General features: G+C 56.6%; 2 protein-coding genes across 4 annotated transcripts in view; both read right to left on the reverse strand.

Moving 5' to 3' along the window:
* Positions 1–18740, reverse strand: part of ACOT7 (acyl-CoA thioesterase 7) — a 126978-nt gene that overhangs the window by 75748 nt on the left and 32490 nt on the right. For all 3 annotated transcript variants that reach the window (XM_032758739.2, XM_058444179.1, XM_058444178.1), the window contains exon 2: positions 8099–8216. In XM_032758739.2, the coding sequence (XP_032614630.1) occupies positions 8099–8216 (118 nt within the window). The remainder of the gene's footprint in view (positions 1–8098; positions 8217–18740) is intronic.
* NOL9 (nucleolar protein 9) overlaps positions 1–18740 on the reverse strand; it is a 239836-nt gene that overhangs the window by 22625 nt on the left and 198471 nt on the right. The window lies entirely within an intron of this gene.

The raw sequence follows: 18740 nt of genomic DNA on the forward strand, positions 1-18740 counted from the left end.
TCTCTTCATCTTCCCTGAGGATCATCCTCTGTAGGTTTGGGTCTTAGTTCATTGGGCTGCCATAACAAAATGCCATAGCCTGGGCAGCTTAGACACAACAGAAATTTATTTCTCACAGTCCTGGAGGGGGGAAGTCTCCAGGGACTTGGGTCATTCCAAGATCAGGGACAGGCAGATTCCGTGTCTGCTAAGGGCCGGCTTCCTGGTTCATAGACAGTGCTTCTCATGTGTCCTCACATGGTGGCTGGGGCAAATGAGCTCCCTCAGGCCCCTTTCATGAAGACATTCATCCCATTCATGAAGCTCCACCCCCATGCCCTCGTCACCTCCCAAAGGCCCCACCCCCTAATACCATCACCCTGGGGGTGAGGATTTCAACACATGGAAGACACAAACACCCAGACGGTGGCTGTATGTGAAAGACTTCCTTATCCTTTCCAGCGACTTCCTTTTCATGGCACTCCAATGCAAAATTATTATTATTTATAGAGACAGGACCTTGCTGTGTTGCCCAGGCAGGAATGCAATGGCTATTCACAGGCACAATCATGCTCACTGCAGCCTCAAACTCCTCCTGGGCTCAAGCGATCCTCCAGCCTCAGCCTCCTGAGTAGCTGTGACTACAGGCACATGCAACCACACCTAACTTGTTTTTATTTATTTATTTATTTATTTTATTTTATTTTATTTATTTATTTTTTTTTTTTTGAGACGGAGTCTTTCTCTGTCCCCCAGGCTGGAGTGCAGTGGAGCGATCTCGGCTCACCGCAACCTCCACCTCCTGGGTTCACGCCATTCTCCCGCCTCAGCCTCCCGAGTAGCTGGGAATACAGGCGCCCGCCAACACGCCCGGCTAATTTTTTGTGTTTTTAGTAGAGACAGGGTTTCACCGTGTTAGCCAGGATGGTCTCGATCTCCTGACCTCGTGATCCGCCCACCTCAGCCTCCCAAAGTGCTGGGATTACAGGCTTGAGCCACCGCGCCCGGCTCCTAACTTGTTTTTAGAAAATTACTTTCAATTGCTAGCCAGGTGGAATTGAACACTCTTCTTCTGTTAGAGATGTGGGGCATCCCCAATTGATTCTCATTATAAACAATGCTGTGATGGGCACCCTTTCACTTAAACCGTTTTCTGCATTTGGGATTATTTTCTGGGCCCAAGGACAAATACTTTTATATATGTTCCTAAGTGTTTCTCGGGACAGCAGTGACTGGCCTGGCCTTTGCCACCTCACGGCATCCTGACCAACACTCAGAATTGACTTCTCATCTTTGCTGAATAAATGACACAAAAGATGACCTTGTGTTTGAGCCGTGGGACATGTGAGTCTCCATTTCCCAGAGGATTGCCATGACTTTCTACTGCAACAATCGCTTCCTTAGGACGTTGACAGCATGACACTGAGGAGCCCTCAGGCTCCCCAGGGCGGGCAGGGAGCAGGTGAGGGAGGGGCCTGGGCCAGCTCTGGCATCACTGGCCCAGGTGATCTTCACAGCACCCCGACAAGGGGTGCCACATTAGGCAAGCGTCCCAGGGCACACAGAGTATGTGGCAGTCACTTCAAGCCCTGGCGTGTGCGTCTGTGCTCTCCCACCTACCGCCTGCCGCCCCCAAAACACCGACGTGCAGCTCACCCACCTACACGAGGACTCACCGAGGTGGGGCAAACATGCAAGCTCCGGGGCCCACCCCAAACCCAGCACCTGCTTCTTTGGAGGTATGGCTGGGAGCCTCTGTCTGAGCCCTTTCCCAGGTGACTCTCCTGCACACAGGCGCAGGGACTCTGTGACTGCATCTGGGGCTGGGCAAGAAAAGTTCCAGAGCTGGCGAGGGTGGCCCGATGCTTCCCCATTCTAGTTTGCACAGGCTTGTCCCCCAGCAAACCCTGCACTACTCACAACAGGTCACAGTAAAACGATGCCTAGAACTGTCTCTTTCACCCCCGAGTCAATGTACGTGGCTATGGCGCCACCCATTGGCCAAAGGCTGTTAGGGCAGGGCTGCACAGAGCCAGGCAAGAATTAGGCACAGCCTCTGGGCAGGGCAATGCTCATCTTGGAAGGAGCCAAGCATTGTCTGCAAGTCCTAAAAGTGGAATGAAGCCAAGTGTGTGTTGTTTGAGGGTGATGAAGTACATGACGGTATGCTATGCTGACACAGATCCAACAGACCTACGGGCGCGTGCTTTTCCAGGGCAGAGGCCTTCCACCTCCCCGCTCTGCAGCTGGTTTCTGGCAGCATCTGTGGGGCCTCTCAGTGCTGGGTGTACAGAGGGGTGTAGGTCAGAGGAGCCTGGGTTCTGGCTGGGGGGACGGACGAGAAGTAAATGAGGCCACGCCACATGGCATCAGGTGCCCTCAAGACAGCCCAACGATGTTAAGGCCGGGTGTGACTTCAGATGAGAGGCATCTGAGCTGAGGCCTGAAAGACCAGGTGTTAGGCAGGCGGAGGTAGGGGGAGCGTTGGTACCACAGGGAGAGAAAAGAATAGCGGAGAGGAAAGAGCAGCAGAGCAGAGGGGGGAGGTGGTGGGGAGCCACCAGAACACAGGGACGCAGTGGGAGAGACATGGACAAAGGTCCAAAGAGGCAGGCTACCGGGCCTTGCAGGCCAGGATGAGGGGCGGGTCCAAGGGCCTCTCAGAGGAGGCACAAAAGCAGGTTCACTCAAAGAGTGACGTGAGGCAGGAGGAAGGCAGAGCGTGCCTCTCTGTGCTGTCCCTCGGGACACCCCTCACACAGAACCATCCAGTAGCCTTCCCCATAGCGCCACGGGGACACCTGGTGATGGCTTCAAGCCTGTCCTTCATAGGGCAGAAGGCCACTGATGACCCTTGAGCTTGGTTCTCTCCCAGCTTAACATACTAAAGAAAAAAGTAGGGCCGGGCGTGGTGGCTCACGCCTGTAATCCCAGCACTTTAGGAGGCCGAGGCAGGTGGATCACAAGGTCAGGAGTTCGAGGCCAGCGTGGCCAACATAGTGAAACCCTGTCTCTACTAAAAATACAAAAATTAGCCGGGTGTGGTGGCACATGCCTGTAGTCACAGCTACTCAGGAGGCTGAGGCAGGAGAATCACTTGAACCCGGGAGGCAGAGGTTGCAGTGAGCTGAGACCGCACCATTGCACGCCAGCCTGGGTGACAGAGCAAGACTCTGTCTCAAAAAAAAAAAAGAAAAGAAAAGGAGAAGAAAAGTAATGTCTCCCAGGCATCCACACGGGAGTCTTGCCATGGTCGCATTTCACTATCAGGAGACCCTGTGGGAGGATTTCGTTTTACTATCTGGCAGCCTGGGAGGCTGCGGAGGTGGCTCTGTGTGTCTGATGGGTGCAGATGGCAGGAGCCGGGACCCAGGACGGCTCTGATTTGCTGGTGGATGGCTGCTTCCCAGGAGCTGGCAGGGCTCTGGGCCAGGCCCAGGGAGTCCATGAAGGCCAGTGTGATCCAAAACTTTAATGCATGGACTGACAAGTATTTGCGTTCCATAGGAAGATCTCCCAGCAGCCAGTGCCTCGGATGTGCCCCACACCTCCTGCTTTCAGGACTGCAGGAGCAGGAAAAGCCCCACCCTGCCCTGGGACAGAGCCATGTGCTCCTGATCAGCACCTGCCCGGAAGCGCCCTCTGCCATGCTCTCAGAAGCAATCGGCATCACACGGCCCGTGAGGCACAGGTGTCCCAGCAAACCACAGGCACTAGGTTCCTCATGGCCACAGGGCTTCCAACCAGGACAGCAGCTTCAGAGGCAGAGCCTAAAAGAACAGCTCTGGGCCCTGGGTTCAAATCCTAGCTCTACTGCTTACTAGCTCTGACCTTGTGCGGCAACACAACCTCTCCACGTCTCAGTCTCTGTAAACACAGATAATAAATGGTCCCAACAGGCTGCTGCAGAGATTCGAGGGGATAACGAATGGGAAGAACTCGGTGCTCAGGAAACGCCCAGGAGAGGCAGGGATAGCTGTCTCTCTCTGACATGCGGGGATAAGGCAACTGACAAACGTCGAGTGCGTGCACCATGCCCAGCATCCAGTGAGGGCCCAGAGAGGGTGCGGTCTCATCGCCATGCCCAGCCCCGGCCATCTCCTGGCTGACGGCAGCTCTGAGGATGCAGCTGTCTGGAAAGCCACCTAACTGTTCTAGGCCTCGGTTTCCCCACTTCTAAAACAGGGTTAAGAACACTGCCTGTCTCAGCAGGTGGCTGGGAAGACTACACAGGGAGAGGAAGGGTGAGCCCCAGCGCGGCCGCGGGCTCATCGTAAGCGGTTACTCGGTGGAAGCTCTCTGTGACAGTGACGGTGCCAGGCCCGAGTTCCCAGCATTCATCAGATGATGCCTAAGCACGCTCTATGCCTCAGTCTGGAGAAACCAAGGGCAGAAGTCCTGCCTGCCCTCGTGGGACTACCACTCTGTACAAGCACAGCAGGTCAGGAGTGGAGCAGCAGCTGGAAGCAGGGAGGGAGCCAGGCCATCAGGGGCATGGCTGGACGCTGTGTTTTGTTTTTGTAGAAACAGGGTCTCACTCTGTCACCCACGCTGGAGAGCAGTGATGTGATCTCAACTCACTGCAGCCTCGACCTTCCTGAGCTCAGGTGATCCTCCTGCCTCAGCCTCCCAAGGAGCTGAGACTACAGGCACACGCCACCACATCCAGCTAATTTTTGTGGTTTTTGTAGAGACAAAGTTTCATCATGTTGCCCAGGTTGGCCTCAAACTCCTGAGCTCAAGTGATCTGTCCATCTCAGCTTCCCAAAGTGCTGGGATTACAACGTGTTTATGTAGAGCCTGGAAGAGGTGAGGTCAGGGCCCTGTGGATATCTGGGGAAAGCCAGTGCAAAGGCCCAAGGCAGGAATGCAGCCAGCAAGTCTGAGAAGCAGCAAAAAAGCCAATGTGGCCAGAGGGAAAGTTGAGAAAGAGATGTAGGAGGTGAGGTCCCCGAGCCGCGCTAGGCAGAGACAGGGACGCGTGTGGACGTGCCTTTGGCTCTAGGCGCAACTGGAGATCTGGAGGGCTCTGAGCAGGCAGCACTGTGCTGTGACTGCACATCTCCCTGGCTACTGCTGGAGAACAAACAAGGCAGCAGGGATCAGCAGGGTGACCTGTCAGGAGGCTGCTGCAGTGATCAGGTGATCGGCAGAGCAACACCATTGGATCCAAAGTGGGGATGAGCCTGGGGGGCTGTGCTCAGATCTGGACTTCCTGGAAGGTAGAGCAGTGCGATCTGCTCCTAGAGCCTCATGAGTGTGGGAGGGAGAGAGGCCGACAGAGGCTCCAGGCTTTGAGCCTGAGCACCCGGGGGCTGCAGAGACCATTTACTGAGGGGAGGGAGGCTGGGAGAAGCAAGCCTGGGGCAAGGACAGGAGTGTCATTTTTTTGCACATCAAGGCCAAGCAGGCCAAGTAGGCATCCAAATGGGCTGGCCAAGAGGCCCCAGCCAGAGACAGAACCTTGGGACTTCCATCCACAGACTGGAAGGCACCACCAGGGCAGTGTGGATGGGGGGGGTCCCCTGCCCCACCCAGGGCCCCAGCAAAGCCCTTCTATGCACCAGGACTATTCTCACCCCCACACCCTGGGGCTGCCTGGAACTCAGAGACCCCCTCCTAAGCCTAGAATTTCTGGATCACCATCCTGGGGACCAGCAGCCCAGACGCTTCTCCAAGCCAATGTGTCAAAACTGTCCCTCCAGCAGCCCCAGATCCGGAGAAGCAAGGAGGGGCAAGTGTTCAAAGCACAGCTTCGAGGCATAGTCACAGCCCAGACCTACCATCTGCCTCCCCAGGTGGCCTCAAACAAGTGTTCAATCTCTTTGTACCTCAGTTTCCTCATCTATGCAATTGGGATAATAAAAATAACAACAGCAGCTGGGTGCAGTGGCTCATGCCTGTAATCCCAGCACTTTGTGAGGCCGACGTGAGCAGATCACTTGAAGTCAGGAGTTTGAGATCAGCCTGGCCAACACGGTGAAACCCCATCTCTACTAAAAATACAAAAAAATTAGCCAGGTGTGGTTGTACACACCTGTAATCCCAGCTGCTTGGGAAGCTGAGGCAGGAGAATCACTTGAACCTGAGAGGCAGGAGTTGCAGTGAGCCGGGATCGCACCATTGAACTCTAGCCTGGGTGACAGAGTGAGACTCTGTCTCAGAAAAAAAAAAAAAAAAAAAACAAAAAAACAAGAACAGCTACCTCCCCAGGGTGTTGTGAGGATTCCATGAGCTAAACTTTAGCTCCTAAAGCATTTTGGAGCTTTGCAGAATGCCAAGTGCTGACCAAATGGCAGCAAAATAATTCCACAATTCTTTCTGAGTAACCGCATCACCCTCTGGCCTCCCAAGCCCCTCCTTTATCTTTCCTCCCCATCTTGGGGGCTTTTCCTTCCCCGTGTCCATGCTCCTGTGCCAGGGACCCTCACTGTCTCTCTCTGGAAGGGTGCAACAGGAACTTGGGACTTGACCCTCACCCGGCCCCAGGCTGTCAGGCTCAGGCCCATCCTCCCCATAGCCACCAGAGGGTGCTCTCTGAACATGACTGAACTGCACCGGAGCCTTGGGTCCAAAGAATCAATCTACCCCCAGCCCAGCCAGTGAGCCCCTCCTAAACCAGGCGCTGCCAGCAAACCCACTCCTGAACCTGTACCACGCGACGTCCCCCACATCCACGTCCAACCATCTGCACTTACTGTGGCTTGGTTCATTCTACATATGCATACACAGATACACACACACACACACACACACACACACACACACACACACAGCTTCCATTCCTCCACTGCAACACACGCTGCCCACTGTTCCAGGCTGAATGCATGTGCCATGCTCTGCATGGCTGTGTCCTCCCAAAATTCCTGTATTGAAATCCTAACTCCCAAGGGAATGGAAGTAGGAGGCAGGGCCTTTGGGAGGTGATGAGGGCATGGGGACAGAGCCCTCACAAATGGGATTAGTGTCCTTATAAAAGGGCCTGAGAAAGCCCCTCCTACCAAGTGAGGACACACAGGAAGTGATGTGACGTCTATGAACCAGGAAACAAACAGGCCCTCAACAGACACGAAATCTGCCGGCGCCCTGATCCTGGACTTCCAGCCTCCAGGGCTATGAGAAATGCACTTCCGTTGTTCACAAGCCAGCAGCCTGTGGTCTTAGTTCCGGCAGCCCAGGCTGACAGCGCCAGCAGCCACTTCCTGCATCTCACCAGTGTGGCTTGGAGCTCACAGCGCCTCCGCTGGTCCCTGGTCTCTGACGTGGCTTCCACTTGGCCTCTTGATAGAGTGGCATCATGCCCGTGCCCATGGTGGGGACCTGTACCTCACACTCCCACTCTCCAAGCTGGGGCTGAGTCTTCCTCCTCTCTGCCTCCCTGGAGGCCACAGCAGGTGTGCTGACCAAGCCCCATAGTGCAGAGGCTGCAGCTGCGGCACCAAGGCAGATGCCCTGTCCTCAGCACCCAAGGGCTGGCTCCCCCCTACAGCCGACCTTCAGAGAAAATGTCCCCTCCCCAGGGCTGGGGATGGCCGAATGTCCTACAGCAGCCCTGAGGCTGACACTAGAGACCATGCCCCTTGTCCCCAGCTTTAGGGTCACAGGGCCCTCCCCAGTTGCACAATTTTGGGGCAGGTGGAGAGCTGCCCCCATCGTGGGCACAGTGGTACCAGGCCTGTGAGCTTCAAAGCCAGGAAGTGGCCATGGCCACCAGGGTTGGTCAGGGCAGAGGTGGGACCTCCCCTACATCTGCTGTCTGGCCTCTATGTCTCAGCTCTTGGTCATCACAATAAACTCCACCCCACGCAGGCAGGGCGTGCTTCTGATCAGGGCCAGGTTGGCGGGGGACTCAGCATGGCGGGGAGTGGTGGAGGGAGGGCCTGTCAGCTTGCTTGACGCTTCATCTCTGGTGGGTTCCTACACCTCCTGGCTGAGGCCAAAACCAAGCATAGCTCTGAGGGTCCAGTGCAGAACTGCTTGGGCCACTTCCCCCAAAGTTCCCAAGGCCCAGTGCACAAGGGGAGGGAAGGCTGCAGGCCTGGCTCCCCAGGGAACTCCTGTCCTAAACCCACACTAGTGCGGACTCCAGGGCCCAGAGATATGGGGCCCAGACCCTTACCCCGTTCTGGCTGTTGCAATGCCGGGTGCTGATGATGGCACCTGCCTCCTCGATCATCTTCAGGATGGTCCCCCCGTGGACATTGCCGGCCACGTTGGCATCATCTGGCCGCATGATCCTAGGGCAGAGGGGAAGCAGGATGAGGCCTCTGGAGAGGACGCCATTTGTGCAACGGTCACAATCCAAGGAGGGGAGAAGGTCCCCAAAGGGCTCAATGGCTCCCGGAGGAAAGAGAACCTTCCCCATGTTTGGGCTCTTCCTAGGCGGTGTGTTCGTCAAGGTGGGGCACCATCTGCCAGGCCACAGAAGGGGCCCTGAGATGCTGTTTCCATGAGAGAGAAGGAGTGCAGAGGGGCACTTTCTCCCCCTGAAGCCACATGTCCCTGGACTGCCCCTAGCAGGTAAGGGCTGATGGTGAAGACCTTTAAGCAAAGCCACATGGCAGGGAGGTGGTGACTCAGCCCTTGGGGTTCCCAGTGACCAACACACAGACTGTGACCCTAGAAGCAAATTCCCGGGACCGCCATCACTCCCATCAGGAGTCCCAGAGGAGCCAGGCAGCCACGGCTCTTCTGAGAACTAGACATGAGTTGCAGCTTCAAGACTCCAGGCCCTGTCAGCAGGTGAGCACCTGCCCACCGCGCACTGAGCTCCTCTGCGGGTCCCAGTGGCAGTGTGGAGTCAGGCCCTGGATTGAGGGCAGGGAGCTCTCCCAGGTCAGAAAGAATGGAAACACCACCTCACTTCCCCAGAGAGGAACAACTTCATCCTTGCCGTGAGCAGCCGGCAGTGTGGGAGCTCCACGAAATCTCTGGAATCCCAACAAACCAGCTTGGCAGTCCTACCAGTGCAAGTTGCCTGGCACCTTCCCAGACAGCACCCAGCTGATGAAAGACGCCTTCATAGGACAAGGCCTGGAGACGAGTGACAGGCAGCGGGCACAGGTCCAGGGTCCAGCATCCACCTGCAGCTCGTGCAGCCTGCCTGGCCCTGCTGGCCAGTGTGGGGGCACCAGGAGCAGCGTCTCCCCAGGTCTGCATCTCCTCTCTGCTCCTCTAGCAGCTCCAAGGCTGAGCAAGTCACTCTCTGAGAGCGTTCCTGGCTCTGGCTCTTACTCGCTGGGTAACCTGGGCAAGCTGTCAGAACCCTCACTCCTCCATGTGCTCATCTGTACAATGGGCAGAACGACAGCACTGCCTCCCTCGCATGACTGTGGGAGATCCCGCAGATCATGCGCTCACTCCACGACAGCACTGGCACATGGTACATGGTAGATAGTCCACATGTTAACCAGGAGAAATTTTTCCCTCTTTGGTAAGTATTTAGCCAACTTGGTTGGAAACCCCAAGAAACCCAACATCTGGCCACAGGATGCCACTTCTAGAACAAATGACCACGGATGTCCCCCAGCGACCAATGCTGCCCATCCCCAGTGTCACCCCTCCACCCTGGGTGAGTCTGTTATGCAAACCAGGGCCCACTTAGGCCAACTGGCTTCTGGCCCTGAGGTCAGGCAGGGCCCCAGGTTCCGCGGGAGGCTCAGGGACAGTGCCTGTGGAGCAGCTGGCACGGCATGACACACAGTGGCCAGGGGATCCCCAGAGCACACAAGAAACCTCATTTGGCTTCTCGAGTGTTCATTTTAAAATACCTTTGTTTTTAAAAATTGAACTTACTCTATGAAAGGTTTTTGGGTTTTTTTTGTCTGAGTTACGAGGTAGCCAACTATAAGTCACAAAACGATTCTATCAACCTCTTCCCTTTGTTTTCCGCTTAGTAGGAGGAGCCTTTCCCGCACCAGCTGCAGCGGGCAGAGGGTCCCTTTCCACACAGGCCTGTCCTGGGGGCACTAGCCAAGGCTGTGGGTGGGTGCGGAGAGCAGGGCCCAGCTCCTGGTTCTAGAGCAGTGAGGAAACATCAGCCCAGCATTTCCCAGGAGCACCAGAGCCGGCCTCCAGAGCAGCCTGAATGACTGCTGCAGGCCTCAATTTGCCTGTCTGTGAAGTGGAGCCACACACAGCAGGCTGGCCCCCAGGAATGACACAAGGCCAGGGAGAGGAGGCGCGGGCCAAGGGCTGCAGAGCAGCGGAGGAAGTGCTTTCATGTGGTGGGCACTGGAGACAGGACAGATAAGCGAGTAGCCTTTAAGACAGAAGGCCAGGGACAGTGCCTGAGGCCCGGGGAAGAGCCTCGAGCCACCTGGCAACAAAGTGAGGACTCGGCACTTGGTGCTGTGCCATCAGGAGTACATGCCAGGAACTGCAGACTGCACGCCAGCCGGCTGCCACGGGCCTGGCCGCCTGTCTTCGGCACCTCAGGTCCTGCACCAAGGACCATCCTAACTCCCCAACTAACCACCCAGGAAGCCAGCCCCTGCCCTCAAGGTCAGACACAACCCTCTCCCCGACAGGACCTTATTCCTGCCTGGGGACTGTGCTGTCACCTCCAATGCAGGAGGCTCAAAGCCCAACTCACTCACCCCTTCCCCCTTGCCCCAAATCAGACACCTTCCCTCCAAGCCGGGGCAGCCAGTGAGTCCCGGCCTCAGCTGGAATTCCTTCCTGTCCTGCATACCACCACCAGCTGCTCCACACCTGGCCCCTCCCTCTTCCCCTCCCCACCTCCCTCATTCCTTCCAAACAGCTCAGGAACCGCTGGGCCCAGCCAGCCTCCAGGACCCATAAACAGCTCTGTCACTCTCTCAGGCCCCGCCCCATGGCCTGGCCAAGGCCAAGTGTGTCCATCCCAGGACAGGGTCACGTCTGCCTCCGTCTAAAGGCAGGCAGGGGTGAGAGCCAGGGGAGCCAGGGAAGCTGCTGCCTCTCACTGGAGACTTTGTTTTCCCATTTCTTTTCTTTTTTTTGAGACGGAGTCTCGCTCTGTCTCCCAGGCTGGAGTGCAGTGGCGCGATTTTGGCTCACTGCAAACTCCGTCTCCGGGTTCATGACATTCTCCTGCCTCAGCCTCCCAAGTAGCTGGAACTACAGGTGCCCACCACCACGCCCGGCTAATTTTTTGTATTTTTTAGTAGAGACGGGGTTTCACCCTGTTGGCCAGGATGGTCTCAATCTCCTGACCTCATGATCCCATTTCTAATAAAGACACGGGTACCGAAAGCACTTCATGTTCCTCTTTACTATTCTTTTTGTTTGTTTTTTGAGACAGGGTCTCACTCTGTCGCCCAGGCTGGAGTGCAGTGGCATGATCTTGGCTCACTGCAACCTCCGTCTCCTGGGTTCAAGCAATTCCCCTGCCTCAGCCTTTCGAGTAGGTGGGATTACAAGCATGCACCACCACGCCTGGCTAAATTTTGTATTTTTACTTGAGACAGGGTTTTGCTGTGTTGGCCAGGCTGTCTCGAATTCCTGACCTCAGGTGATCCTAAAGTGCTGGGATTATAGGCGTGAGCCACTGCATCCGGCCCCCTTTACTATTAAAAAACTAAAAGACAGGCTGGGCGCAGTGGCTACTAGGGAGGCTGAGGTAGGAGGATCACTTGAGCCCGGGAAGAGGACATTCAAGTGAGCCACGATTGCACCACTGCACTCAAGCCTGGGCAACAGAGTGAGACGCTATCTCAAAAGAAAAAGGAAAAATTGAAATATATTTGGCTACCGAGCGTGGTGGCTTACAACTGTAATCCCAGCACTTACAGAGGCCGAGGGGGGGCGGATCACTTGAGGTCAGGAGTTCAGGACCAGCCTGGCTAAAATGGCAAAACCCCATCTCTACTAAAAATACAAAAATTAGCAGGGCATGGTGGTACACGCCTGTAATCCTAGTTAGTCAGGAGGCTGAGGCAGGAGAACTGCTTGAACCTGAAAGGCAGAGGTTGCAATGAGCTGAGATCACCCCACTGCACTCCAGCCTGGATGACAGAGTGAGACTTCGTCTCAAAAGAAAAAAGAAAAGAAAGAAATACATTTGTCTGTCTCTAGGATTCCTGGGGTTAAAAATTATCTAAAAATAAAGAAAGACACAGTCCAGCTCGGGCAACGGCACAGGCCTGGCCCAGTTCTGGAGGACCGTTTCCTGCTCAGTCTGACATGTTATTCCTCCCCCAGCCCCCAACACGCTAATCCTGCACTTCTTTCCCCTCCTCTGACCCCAGAAACTTCAAGGAAAGACAGAAAGCTGCCCAGGGTGGGGCCTTTCCTACGTGGCTGCCTTCTTTCTCTGGGCCTGGCCCCAAACATCCCCTGTTCTATCTTCCGCCTGCCGGGTCCTGGCAGCCAGAGGCCGGGGCTGACTGCAGGTCTGGAATGTCACCCGGGCCCACAGCCCCGCCCTTTTTCTGTTCCAGCTGCTCCTGTCCCAGATCAGAACCATGTCTGTCCAGTCCTTGTAGCATGAGTGGCAGGTGCTGGGGCCCAAGGCTAATGGACGCAGATGCTGCCAACCCACTCTCAGCCACCCCACTCTCAGCCGGTGTCCCCTCTGGAGGTGGCATCCGGCTGATGATGAGGGCTCTGAGGAAGCTGAGCACACATGGGTCAAGGAGCCACTCCCAGAAGGGCGCCACCCCACCTAATCTCCAGGAAAGCTTCCCAGAGGAAGTGACACCTTGGCCAAGTCCTGAAGGGTGAGCCAGGAGCAGAGGTCTGAGAAGACTACGAGGTGAGGGAATGTTTGGGGCCCAAGGCCAGGAGTGTCCAGCGAGCTCCGGAAACAGAAAGCAACCCCACAAAGCTGGCGCATGGCCCAAAAGGGGGTGAAGAAGAGATGGCCTGAGACAGGGACGCAGCTGTCGTGCAGGGCCTCAGGGCTGAGACAAAATCTGGATCCATCCTGAAAGGAGGGGAGGCTGGGGAGGCTGAAGTCCAGGAACCACACAGATACTGTTTGGGGAGGTCACCTCCCATGGCCTCTGCACTGGCCTCTCGCCCCCCATGGCCTCTGCACTGGCCTCTCGCCCCCCATGGCCTCTGCACTGTCTGATGGCCTTTGCCCCCATGGCCTCTTGCCCTCTCACCCCCATGGCCTCTGCACTGGCCTTCCCCCATGGCCACGATGGCCTCTCCTCAGCACTGGCCTCTCACCCCCAGTGGCCTCTGCACTCGCCTCTTGCCTTGGCTCAGATCCTAACTGGCCCTGACCGCACAGCCCCAGGAGTGGCTCTTCCTACGCAGGAGTCTAGCCTTATCCATACCTTCCAGGGCCTTTCCTATCTACCGAATAAAGACTCAATCTCCTAGTAAGGCATCTGGAGCTCTCGGGGATCAGGAACTTTTCCACCTCAACTCTCACTGCCCTGCGGGGCTCCGAGCTGCACCTGCCAGAGCACTGGGGCTTAGCGGGCACACCTGGCCCTTCCCACTGTTCTACCTGTCCCAGCAATGCCTGACCCACCCTTTGTGAAGGACAGGGAACCATTTACGAATAGGGGAGTGTAAGCAAATACTCACTCACAGAGGGCACCCGGCACCACCCACCCAAACCCCAGATGCACAGGGACACCCTGACCCAGGATTCCACTTGCAGAAATTTACCCCACAGCTGTTTCCACACACAGTTAAACCAAACACGTGCAAGGGTACTCACTGCACAGCCGTGTATAATGCAGGACACGGGCCAGTGCCGAGATGTTCACATAAGGACATAAAAGTAACAGCCACACATTGGAATATTGCTCAGCCTTGCACAAGGAGTAGGAACCTTCTCATAGACCAGCTGTCGGGTGAAAAACAGGAAGGCACAGAGCCATGGGAGCAAGGTGACCACCTGGGGCACAGGGACGACCATTCCAGGAAGGAGGTGTGAGAAACCAGAGGCCTCCATGGCCCCCAGAGGAAGAAACCAGCTACTGAGCAGGGACCTCGGTGAGATGCCTGTGTCTTTTGGACACCTTTAAACCATCTCAACCCGTTAAAATTAATCAGTGTTCTTTGAAAATGCTTCAAGGCACAGCTCAAAACTCAGATCTCATCACACCAGAGGCCGGCCAGCACTCATCCCAAGAGCGCCTACAGCAGCAGCCCTGGGGTCCAGCCCACCTCCTCGCAGGACAGCCTGAGCCTGTTCCGCAGTGGGAGTGAGGCGCCTGGAACAATCAAGGGGAGCCTGGCAGGGAGAGGAGCTGCTCCTGTCCCCTGGCCTCACCTAGAGGGCTGGCCATGCCTCCTGTGCCCTGGGGTCCTCTCAAGGTGGAGTCCCACCTAAGCCACATGGAGCCTGAGTACTGGGTTGAATTGTGTCCCCCAAAAGATATGTTTGAGACCGAACTCCCAGAAATTATGACTGTCACCTTACTTGGAAAGAGTTCTTTGCATCCAGATACAATCAAGACGAGGTTGCCGTGCCTTAGGGAAGGCCCTAACCCAATGACTGGTGTCCTTATAGGAACAGGGAAGTCTCGACATGAGACACGGGAGGTCCAGATGAAGATGAAGGCAGAGATGGGAGCAGCCTCCCGTCAAACCTTCGGGAGCATGGCCCTGCCCACCACTGGGTCTCCAGCCTGAGGAAACTGCTTCCGGTTGTCACCTGCCACCTGGTTTGTGGCCATGCCCGGAGGTCTCTGATGCTCCCAAAGAAAGCAGCACTGAGTGGCACAGGGGAGCCCCGAGGCAGCAGCGGCAGCACCCTCAGCTCCGCTCAGCACCCTCAGCCCCGCTCAGCACCCTCAGCCCCGCTCAGCACCCTCAGCCCCGCTCAGCACCCTCAGCCCTGCTCAGCACCCGCCACCCACACCTGGCCAGCCCTGGACAGGCCCCTGTGCGGTGACCTTGGCAGCAGCCCTGCAGGGCATTGAATCCTGCCTGCCCCTTCCACAGCCCAGCACACGGCCAGCTGGGAGTGTCACCAGTGTCTCTGACTCTGACACAAAAATGTCAGTGCTGGCCAGGCGCAGTGGCTCACACCTGTAATCCCAGCACTTCGGGAGGCTGAGGCGGGCGGATCATGAGGTCAGGAGTTTGAGACCAGGCTGGCCAACATGGTGAAACGCCGTCTCTACTAAAAATACAAAAAAAATAGCTGGGCGTGGTGGCAGGCTCCTATAATCCCAGCTACTTGGGAGGCTGAGGCAGGAGAATTGTTTGAACCCAGGAGGCGGAGGTTGCAGTAAGCCGAGATCACACCACTGCACTCCAGCCTGGGCCACAGGGTGAGACTCTGTCTCAAAAAAAAAAAAAAAAAAGGACGATGACGACTATACTTTCATGGCTGGGCGCAGTGGCTCATGCCTGTAATCCCAGCACTTTGGGAGGCTGAGGCAGGTGGATCACCTGAGTTCGGGAGTTCGAGACCAGGCTGACCAACATGGAGAAACCCCGTCTCTACTAAAAATACAAAATTAGCCAACCATGGTGGCGCACGCCTGTAATCCCAGCTACCTGGGAGGCTGAGGCAGGAGAATTGCTTAAACCCAAGAACCAAAGGTTGTGGTGAGCCAAGATCGCGCCATTGCACTCCAGCCTGGGCAACAACAGCGAAACTCTGTCTCAAAAAAAAAAAAAAAAAAAAAAGTCAGTGCTAAAATGAAAATATTACTGCGTGGAAACCCAGGGTAACCAGGGGTAGGTGAGCCTTGCTTCCTTTACTCCACAGTGGAAGCTAAAGTGCCCACCTGAAGGTGCACAGCCAGGTAAGGGTCTGGGGTATAGGCGGGTCAGGCCCACACGGGGCCTGCAGGGCAGGTAGCTCATTACCGCCCCCTTCTGACAAAGGCCTCAAACCAGAGGTCAAGCACCAAGTGCGTGTGCTCCACTCTCACCTCAGCTGGAAAGCTGGGTGGGACAGAGGTGTCTGGGCAGACTGTCCCCAATCATGGGGCTGCAGCTGCCACTCATGGCTGGGGGCCACCACCTGGGGCCCGCAGACACTTGGAGCTTCCTTCAGGAGCTCAGCAGAGGCTGCCTTGGCCAGGAGTAGACAAGCGACAGAGGTTGCCATTCCTGGAAGGAAAGGAGAAGCAGGTCTCCTTATGGCATGGGGGGCGGGGGCCTCACACCAGGCAGGCTTGAGGGACAAAACAGGCGCATGGATGAGCGTGGGGCCTCAAAGTCCAGGCACAGCCACATGTGAACGCCTCCTCTTTCCATGGGGGACTATGCCAAACGGAAGCTCAAGCAGCCCTGCTTCTCTTCTTTTTTTTTTTTTTGAGAGGGAGTCTCACTCTGTCACCCAGGCTGGAGTGCAGTGGCGTGATCTTGGCTCTCTGCAACCTCCGCCTCCCGGGTTCAAGCGATTCTCCTACCTCAGCCTCCCAAGTAGCTGGGATTACAGGTGTGCACCACCATGCCCGGCTAGTTTTTGTATTTTTTAGTAGAGACGGGGGTTTCACCATGTTGGCCAGGCTGGTCTCAAACTCCTGACCTCAGTTGATCCACTTGCCTCGGCCTCCCAAAGTGCTGGGATTACAGGCGTGAGTCACCAAGCCCGGCCCCTGCTTCTCCTCTTTGACTTGCTGCCTGAGGCAGTTCCGGCGAAGTCCCTTCAACCCGCAGACACACCCCTGCATCTCCAGAAGAGGGAAGGGTGGGAGGAAGGGCTGTGCCAAGGAAAGTTCCAGCGGCACTTCCAGGCCCCCAAGCAGGACGGGGGAAGAGGCCAACAATGGCCCTGAGCTCCCAGCCTCCATTTTGGACAGGAGCAGGGGACTGACCCAGGAGGCTCCTTGTGCAGCCCACAGACCCCCCCCTCCACCACAGGTAGGAAGCTCAGCAGCACTGGAAAACCGCAGCGAACCCAGTCCAGCTGGCGGGAGCAGAGGGAAGCCACAGGAGCAAGGCCAGAAAGAAAACCAGGTGCCTTCCTCCCTGGGGACTAGAGCAGGCAGGGGAGTGCCCTGGTCCCTGTCAGGGGAACCCAGCTCACCCAGGCCTGCACTTCCTGTCCCGGCTTTGGCTGACCACCTAATCTTGGGGGTCAGTAACAGCCAGGCCAGTTGGGTGCCCTACTGCCCTTCCTGGCTGCATGACACCAACCAGCCTGCTGGGCACAGGGGCTGAGTCCCCTCTACCCACCCCTCCCTTCCAAATGTCCCTAAACAATCCACCCACAGTGGCCCCTGCACAGCCTGGACATGCCCATGACTGGCAGTACCTGCTCAGCTGGAAAGCCATGGTGGCTAGGACATCCCAGGATCAGATGCAGAGAAAGGCAAGGGAGCAGGGAAGCATCACAGAGTGCGTGCCTGACCCAGGACTGTCCCAGCTCCCCGCCACACCGGGCTTGGTGGGAGCACCGCCCACCCCCAGCACCCCCCACCCCCAGCTTCCTGAGCTGCCCAATCTGGCCAGGAAGAGGCTGCCTCGCCAATCCAGAGCGTCTACCAGAAACCAGTCACCATAGAAACCTTGCTTTATAAATAATTACAGAAGAAGTAATTCGGTGAGCTCTTCCGGCTGCCATGCCAGGAGATCAGGAAGGCAGAGAGGCCGCTGCTGAGCGGCCTCAGGGAAGTGGCTGTGAGGCTCTGCCTTCTCTGACAGGGCACAAAGCCCCCTAGTCTTTCTCCAGGGTCTCAGCCAAAGCCAGGCCTGGCCCTGTTGCCGCCTTCTAGAGCTCCCTGAAACGTAGACAGGGGAGGAAGGTCACAGGCCAGCAAGGACTCCAGCAGGTCCAAGCCTGCATCCTGCTGACGGAGCTGGCATCTAAAGCCTGTCCCAAGGGCCAGCTCCCTGGCTGAAGCAAAGTGGACAGGTGGTCCAGCCTCCCCTCTCCTCAGGCCACACACCCCTGTCCTTTCCCCCTTCCCCCCTCCCCCTCTTCCTTCCCCCAACCCCCACTTCAGAGGGTGCCATGCCTGTCTTGGGGCTCAGCAACTCCATTACCCTTCCTCCACTCCCGCAGGCTCTTAGGCTGCCGGCTGCCACCTGTGGGCCCTGTGCCCCCCAGCCCGTACTCTCTTCACTCTGCCTCCCCTTCTACTGGGTGTCAGGAAGAAAGAAAGAGGCCAAACAATCACAGTGGCCAGGGTGCAGGCTACAGGAGGCCCAGTGCAGGAGGCGGGATGTGTTATCACCACAACCTCCCCCAGTGCTGCCCCCCCCCAGGAATCCTGTGACCAGCAGGAAATGGAAAGTCCCCGGCCAGAGTGCAGGCCGCACAGCCCACTCAACCAAGCTGGACCTGCCGGCCTCTCAGGGTCCTCTCAGGGCCTGGCCTGGCCCCCAGCCTCTGGGCAAGTTTCACATGTTTAGTTGTGAAAGAGAAAGTTAGGGCAGAGAGGGCTGATGAGGCCACTTCCACTGGAACAGAGGGCCCTTATCAAGGCCCTTATCAAACTCCCAGAGCCTGGGCTTATTCTGTCTAACCAGCTGGCAGGCACTGAGCCTGGGAAGTCACTCTGATAAAAGTTAAATAGGCAAATTATTACTAAAAGGATGTCCTTTCACCTGTGTGCAAAAATAACAAGTCCTAAAAGGACAAGTCCTCTCACCTATGTGCAAAAAAAAGAGAAAGACATTTTCAGCTTACAAACCCCACACGCACTGGGTCCCACAGGGAGCCAGCAGAGGAGGGGATTCTAAAGGGATCCCACCGACCCAAAATGTCTGCCTGGAGGTCAGAGGGCTGAGTCTGGCCCAAGCCTGGCAGCTAACCCTGGCTGAAAATGTTCCCTGAGCCCTCCCCACCCAGGCCCAGGCCATCAGCCTCCTCAGCCCCCTGGCTGCCCATCTCGGCCCATCATCGTGAG

This window comes from Hylobates moloch, unplaced genomic scaffold, assembly GCF_009828535.3.
Source record: "Hylobates moloch isolate HMO894 unplaced genomic scaffold, HMol_V3 SCAFFOLD_9, whole genome shotgun sequence".
NCBI lineage: Eukaryota > Metazoa > Chordata > Mammalia > Primates > Hylobatidae > Hylobates > Hylobates moloch.